The sequence below is a fragment of the Coffea arabica genome, chromosome 7c (assembly GCF_036785885.1).
Source record: "Coffea arabica cultivar ET-39 chromosome 7c, Coffea Arabica ET-39 HiFi, whole genome shotgun sequence".
In the NCBI taxonomy this organism is placed as follows: domain Eukaryota; kingdom Viridiplantae; phylum Streptophyta; class Magnoliopsida; order Gentianales; family Rubiaceae; genus Coffea; species Coffea arabica.
Genome location: NC_092322.1, coordinates 17,825,744 through 17,833,936, shown reverse-complemented (window position 1 = coordinate 17,833,936; position 8,193 = coordinate 17,825,744). Strand labels below are relative to the sequence as shown.

At 33.5% G+C, this 8,193-nt stretch overlaps 1 protein-coding gene across 1 annotated transcript; it reads left to right on the top strand.

Moving 5' to 3' along the window:
- Positions 1-1,875: 1,875 nt before the first annotated feature.
- LOC113698711 (large ribosomal subunit protein uL4z-like) lies at positions 1,876-4,595 on the top strand. Its single transcript, XM_027218615.2, has 2 exons — positions 1,876-3,046; positions 4,203-4,595. Exons 1-2 carry the CDS (start codon positions 1,943-1,945, stop codon positions 4,314-4,316), a joined length of 1,218 nt encoding a protein of 405 aa, XP_027074416.1. The 5' UTR covers positions 1,876-1,942; the 3' UTR covers positions 4,317-4,595.
- The last annotated feature ends 3,598 nt before the right edge of the window (positions 4,596-8,193 follow it).

The window sequence follows — 8,193 nt, the reverse complement described above, 5'->3', positions numbered from 1 at the left end:
AGAAATATTTTGCGCTTTTCTTCTTCTTTAGTTTCCATTCTTTTATTTTGTTTTAAAATTTATCATACTTCCTCCCTTCCTTTCATAAAAGTCTCCTAAATTTCTTGAGTGTTAATTGATCGTTTGTGTTAATACCTAAATTAATTTTAGATTCTTGTAGAGTGACAAAATTTGAAACTTACCATGATCACCAATTTAGGTTCCTCTGTGTAACATTTTATGTTTTTTCGCTTTATTTGGGCAAAATTTACTTATTAACTTGATATGTTGTCATTTTTTATTACAAATTTAGAACGATATAGTGTTTTATTACTAAACAAAATGTGGGAGAAAAAGTAAATAAAATTTAATAATGGGCCGTGAATAAGCATGAATAACCCAAACCCATCTAAAACTATGTTCATTTATGACTCATCCATTTTGAATTATTAACTAAGTAGTTATATATAGGTTAATCCAATTATAACTTGCTTAAACCCACATGAATCATCTCAATTTGATAGCTCTTCCTCAAGTTCTATCGTCCTCAATCCTACGATCCTATATTTTCGATTCCTTTTATTATTTAGGATTCATTGCCTCATTTTTCAAATGTTTTTATCAAATAAAAGCTAGAGTGGTTATCAAGAAAAAGTTTAAAAATTTGGGTATAAGTTTGGGGAAATACTAAATTTTCATCGAAATATTGCTAAGATGCCGCCAAAAACAACCATCTAATTTTACCATCTATATTTTCGATTCCTTTTATTATTTAGGATTCATTGCCTCATTTTTCAAATGTTTTTATCAAATAAAAGCTAGAGTGGTTATCAAGAAAAAGTTTAAAAATTTGGGTATAAGTTTGGGGAAATACTAAATTTTCATCGAAATATTGCTAAGATGCCGCCAAAAACAACCATCTAATTTTACCTTTATTGATTTAGAATTCATACATAAATTTTCTTTTATATGCACTTTTTGATGTACATGTGCTATATGAAAAATCATCTATATGCTTGCACAATAGTAATATTAAGTTTATTCCAAGTGCAAATAAAATGTCATAATTATTATTTACATACTCATATTTAATTTTAAAGTATAAGTTTCAATGTTAAAAACTTAAAATTTTTTAAAAAACAAACTTACTAAACAAAGTCCACCATAAAAAAAAACTTACTAAAGTGCCGTAAGCTGACTAAATACAAAAAAAAAATGATAACAAAATAAGTTTAAACCCATAAGAAAACTGATTTAGTTATTATGGGGTGAATCATTAAAGCACAAGAGTAATCAAATATATCATTAGAAGACTTAACAAATGATTATTGCATTCAGAAGGAAAGTGACGAAGGTATAATTGGGTGAATGACTTAAAAATTGGACTAATCACACTATTCCTGAGAATTTGACTTGACAAATAAAAATTGAAGGAGTAAAAAGGGCTAAAGTGATAAAAAGATAATAGGGTGAATGATTTTAAAATGGAAATAATTAATTATCCCATAGTATTTGGCTTGACAAATGTATTTTCTTTAATTAAGGAGTAAAAAGGGTTTAAAATCTGAATAGTAAACTATAAATGATTTATGAAACAGTAAATTATAAATGATTTATGAAACACTCAATTAATTTGCCTAACATGGAGAGCTAATGGGAAAGTTTGAGATTTTAAATTTGATTGGTGACAAAATTAGTTATAACCTCCTATTTCAAAGTTTTTAATTGGATTTTATATATTAAAATAATTAAAAAATCTAAAAAAAAGAATGAATTTATAGTTTGATCAAGATCTGGCCCAATTAATGGCATATTAGGTTTGGCCCAATTGATGGCATATTAGGCCTGACATTGGATCGTTAATTGGACCGCAGATATATATATATACGTAGTTATATATCGCTATGTTAAAACCCTAAACGCACTCTCCCAATTCCCAAACCCTCAGTTACCCGCACCAGAAATGGCTTCCGCCGCCGCTCTCCCGGTAGTTACCGTTATCCCTCTTGAGAATGAAATGGAGGCCGACGCCAACTCCCTCCCTCTGCCTGACGTCATGAAAGCCCCAATCCGCCCCGACATCCTCCAAGACGTTCATCGCGACATTTCCAAGAACTCCCGCCAACCCTACGCCGTCTCTAGGTCCGCCGGTCACCAGACCTCCGCCGAGTCCTGGGGTACTGGTCGCGCTGTTTCCCGTATCCCTCGTGTTCCTGGCGGCGGCACTCACCGTGCCGGCCAGGGTGCCTATGGCAACATGTGCCGCGGCGGCCGCATGTTCGCTCCGACCAAGATCTGGCGCCGTTGGCACCGCAAGGTCCCAGTCAACAAGAAACGGTATGCCGTGGTTTCTGCCATCGCCGCCTCTGCTGTGCCTTCCCTTGTCATGGCCCGCGGTCACCGCATCGAATCTGTCCCGCAAATCCCCTGTGTGATCTCCGATTCTGCTGAGGCCGTGGAGAAAACCTCCAATGCTATCAGTCTTCTCAAGAAAATTGGGGCTTACCCTGATGCTGAGAAGGCTAAGGACAGCCAGGGCATCCGCCCAGGAAAGGGCAAGATGCGTAACCGCCGCTACATCTCCAGGAAAGGTCCTCTGGTTGTGTACGGTACTGAGGGGGCCAAGCTCGTGAAGGCCTTCCGCAACATTCCTGGAGTCGAGGTGGCCCACGTGGACCGTTTGAATTTGTTGAAACTTGCTCCGGGAGGTCACGTTGGGAGGTTTATTGTTTGGACGAAATCAGCATTTGAGAAATTGGATGAGATTTACGGGTCATTTGATAAGCCTTCCTTGAAGAAGAAGGGGTATGTTTTGCCCAGGGCTAAGATGGTGAATGGTGATTTGGCCAGAATTATCAACTCTGACGAGGTGCAATCTGTGGTGAGGCCAATCAAGAAGGTGGTGAAGAGGGCACCAATGAAGAAGAACCCTCTTAAGAATTTGAATTGTTTGCTCAAGCTCAATCCTTATGCCAAGACTGCTAGGAGGATGGCTCTCTTGGCTGAGAAACAGCGTGTTGAGGCTAAGAGGGAGAAGCTGGCCAAGAAGAGGAGTCCAATGACGAAGGTATATGGTTTATATTATTATTTTTCCCTCTCCTTTCTATGCTTGATTCTGTTGGAATATTGATGCAACTGTAGATGATGTATCTATCTGCCCGTGTTGGTATGCTTTAGGCTACAGAATGCGTGTTCCATTTTCTACTGAAAACCTTGATGTCTATATGATTCAGATTGAGTCTTTAATAAACAAGCTCAACCCTTTTGGTAAATAAAAAATTCAGATTTTCTTGCATCAAGCATTAGTGGCTTTATAAACTGTTGTGTTCTCTAATAATATACAAGAATTGAGGAATTTAGATGACTTCCTGCCATGCAACTGATGTTAATTTAGATAATTGATAATAGCTTTGAATATGGACAAGTTGTGATGGAAGGAATACAGCTAATAATTATCGGAACCCACTGTGATTTAGTTTGATGATTTAAAATGTTATCATGATGCAAAGTTAACTTAATTAACATCACAACTTGTGCTTCTGTTTGTTTCTATTGGTTGTCTGGTTCATCCTTTTAGTTGGCTTTCAAGTCCTTTTTTTTTCAATGTAGTGGTGCGTTGGATGTTTTTCTTTCTTTGTTGTAGTTTTGGTTATTGCTACTGACTTTTGTTTCTATACATATGAACTCGGGCGCAGAGTTGTGTATTACATGATATGGTGTGTGTGCTGATATTTTCTTATCTTGTCCTGGACGTTCTTAATAGATGCTTGTCCTAAATTAGCATGCTTGGTTACATTCTAAATGATAATCTGGTTTCATTACATGTCTGGCACTGTAGCTTTGTTTGACTGGCTTTTTCTAGATGTCTTAACTGGCTTTATGGGTTCTGAGTAATGATTGATCATTTCTAACAACTTTACAGGTTCTAGGCTTTGTGCTTTTTTAATTGATGATGAAATACCTGATCTAATAGAGTTTTGGATTTATCTGACTGGTTTGCAGTAACCGATGGGTCTTACTTTTTTGTTTTAGTGTCATCATTGGTTGATAGTTTCTTGCTATCCTGTTCTCTTTGCTTTTGCTTGATAATAGTTGAAGGGGCCTAAGACTTGTTTTGGGCATGAGTGGCCCCAACTTTCTTGACTTGGTCAATTTGGTATTATTTAGTTCTAATGTTGCCTCAATGAGCCCTCGTTCATTATACTATTTTTTGCTTCTGACAGGAGGAGACGTCTGCTGTAAAAGCTGCTGGAAAGTCATGGTACAAAACAATGATCTCAGATAGTGATTACACCGAGTTTGAGAACTTCTCAAAGTGGTTGGGCGTTTCACAGTAATTGGTTTCACTTTGAAGTTTAGTAAATCTCGTGTGTTTATTCAGTTTTGTTTTATTTCAAGTAGGCTATTTGGTAATTTAAGACGTGCAAGAGCTTAGACTGCAGTGACTTAATTCCTCAGTGTACTAAGAAATATTTTTGCCTAAAGGTGATCATCTTGACTAGGAGTCAATAGCTTCTTGTTCTGGAATACTCAGCCATCAACTCTGTTTTCTGGTCCTTGATTATGAATGTTACATTGATTTTAAACATTCAGAGCAGGTGCAGCTTGCATTGGAATTTGTTGTACTCGTCTTTTTGTCCTGCCTGTCACTGTTTGTTAGATGCCAGCCTTACTTCCATAATTCTGCTTCTGATTGTATACCATTGTACTACTTTTTTGTGCTATAATTTGATAACCAGGCCTCTGATTTGTCTAATCTGATTTTTGGGTTTCAATGAGTTCTGAAATCCTTTTGGTCTGTTTTTCCCCTCTGAATTGCATGTTTCCTTTACCGCATGACCTGTTTGTATTGGTAAAGTGAAACCAAAGTATGTCGAAAGTCTTCGAACGTTTGGTGAAATATATAACTATGGAATTGTAGTCTCAGTGATTGTTTTGGTTTGACATACTGTTTGTACGTGGAAAATACCAAATACATATTCTATCCCATCCATGGTTGAATGGTGAACCTAGATGGGGCTTGTAGTTCCTGGACTTATTGGTTGACGAGCTGCTGCTGAGTTCAACTTGTTTTGAGTTGAGTTGGTTCGTCTTCCAGCTTGTCTTTCCTCCTAAATGTTCTTTGTATCTGCTTTTACAAGAAACAAATTTGCAAAATGAATTGTCAGCGAAGTTAACCTGGCTTTTCATGATGGTAAAAAAAATCAATTAGGCTACTTGTTATGACGGATTCTTTGAAGATGAATACCTTGTTAATTCACGCTTTTACAGTACCCGAAGCTCAATGTCATATTTCTGCAACTTCCAGAAAGTTTCAAATACTTAGAATCTTAATAATGCATCAGGGATAGATATAAGAATCGACATACTTTATATAGCTGCAACTTCCAGAAAGTTTCAAATACTTGAATCCTGATAATAATCAGGGAAGGGAATAAAGACTATAAAGAAGAATCGACATAAAAGCAGGACAAACTAAAAATTCAAAAATGTGTCCGTTTAAGATTTGTCTATTTAAGATTGGTCATTAACTATGCTTAGCTACAATAACAAATTGTACTTTTTGAACTTGCAATAATGAAATGGGATGATATCAGAAATCTCCCTTGAAGTTTATCCTAATATCACTTGGCACCTCACAGGTTTTGAAAATGTCACTTTCCTCCTCTAGTAATTGTAAAAAGATTATATTAACCTTCACTTAATACGTAATTTACCAATCAAATAAATAGAGCTCAAAAAATTCCAAAAAAAAAAAAGAAACCAAAAGTCACTTTCTTCTAATTCATCTTTCTCCAACATTTTCTCTTATTTATTTTTTTGGATGATTATATGATTTTTAATTTATAATTTATAGTAAATTGAATTTTATTTATTTTTTACTTTTTGTGATTGTGATAGAATGGGATATGATTTCTTTATTTATTTTGAGTTGATTTTTTTAATGATCAGTACAATTTAAAGGCTTGGGTATCGATTGAGAAGAAGTTAGAAAAAAAATATAAGGCTCATAAGAAATTAGTTTTGAGCACAGAGTTAAATTTTGCTAATGTATTTCTTTACAAATATCTTTTTTGTTTTTCAAAATTATATTTTTGTGGACTATAGCATTGTGATGCGGTAGTACTACTAGAGATTGTATTTTAGGTGATGGTTTTCTTGAAATAAGCAAAGTGGTTTAAGAGTATTTTTATTTGGCAAGCAAAGGGTAGTTTAGGGTTTTCAAAAACTTTTTAACACAAATAACAAAAGTAAGAAAGGTAAGTGATATTTTTAAAATCTTAGAAATGCTAGATGATATTGAGAGAAACCTCAGGACAGGTTTCTGATGTTATCCCTAACGAAATAAGTGCAACTAGTTACTTATTCTAATTATATGAGGTTTTAATAATATTTTTCTTCCATGAATATCTCTAATCAACATTTACAACCTATACAAAGATTCAAATTATCACGATTGGAGTCCAAACGTTTGATCTTCTTTTATAGAGTGCAAACATTTATGTGGGGAAAACGTTAATAAAGTCTAAAATTACTATAAACAAATGGTTAGTTGCGTTTTTGGATAGTATATGGTTAAATTTTCACTAGTAGTGTCCATTTTATCTTATTTTTCACTAAAGTATAAGGGGTGGAAGTGGATACTTTTAAATTATAAGGGGTGCATTTTTTAAACTGCTTAATCATAGGGGGTGTATGTGCCCATTATAATATTGACTTTGAAATTCGTGTATCTTAAGAAGTGCTGATGCAATTACAAAGGTTTAAATTTATGAGTTTGAACTTTGAACCAATCTAAGCGCCATTTTTTCTTATTTCGTATTTTTCTTATTCTATATTTCTTAATAATATTTCACCGTTGAGAAAATTGATATGAATATATTTCATATTTAAGTGACTATTTACTTCATTCTGTGTTTCTTCGGTTACAAGAATATAGATTCAAGAAAAAAATTCATTTTCCTTAATCAGTTCACCAATTTCATTCTTTCCTTGAAATTGATTTTTTAATTTAAAGTCTAGACTCAAATCCTTTTTTCTCTCCCAACCCCTTAAATCATGGCAATAATATCAGAAACCTCCTCTAAGGTTTTTCTTAACATCACCTAGCACTCCTAAGGTTTTAAAAAATTACTTACCTCCCTTAGTAATTACAAAAAGACTATCCATTTGGATTAGCTGTTTTTGGAGGTGCTTTTGAAAAATTTTACTATAGCAGTGTATATGAAAAACTTTTACTATAAATATTTTTTGAAATGTTTGATATATTGTATGGATGAAATATCTTTTGAATTGATTTGTGTATTACTGTAGCATTGCATTTGAAAAACTTGTTTTTGGAAAAATTTACCTCACTTGATACATAATTCACATATCAAATACATGGAAGTCAAAAAAATTATAAAAATAAAAAGAAACAAAAGACAATTTCTTTTCTTTCCCCCTTTTCCAATACTCTCTCTTACTCTTTTCTTGGACGACTATGCAATTTTTTATTTTTAAATTATAGATAATTGAATTTTATTTATCTTTTACTTTATGAGATTGTAATAGAGTGGGATGTGATTACTTTGTTTATTTTGAGTTGATTTTATAATGATTGGTGCAACTTAAAAACTTGGGCTAGGGTTTGAGAAGAAATTGGGAAAAAATATAAGGTTCATAAGAAGTCATTTTAAGTATATAGAGTTAAATTAGTCCCAGTATATTTCTTTACAAATATCTTTTTTGTTTTCCAAATTTATATTTTTATGAACTATAGTTTTGTGACATGGTGATACTACTAGAGATTGGTTTTTAGATGGTGATTTTTTTTGAGTGAATAAAGTGTCTTAGAAGTATTTTATTTAGCAAAATGAACAAAAGGGTAGTTTAGAAATTTTTAAATTTTTGTTACACAAATAACAAAAGTAAGGGAGGTAAGTGATATTTTGAAAACCTTAAGAGTGTTAGGTGATATTAAGAGAAATCTCAGGGGAGGTTTTTGATATTATCCCTAAATCATACCCTTCCCTTGTTAAAAACTTTTCCTTAAAACAAAGGTGCATGTTTTGTCTCTTTTCATTTCTTCATAAAACCATGTAATGTTAAATTTTCCGCTTTGAAGCTTTTGTAACTTTGTGAATATTCTGATTCTGGCATATAGTTTTATTGAGATGTGAACTTTATCTCATCTAACTATAACATGTCATCCAATATGTTGCATCCAAAATA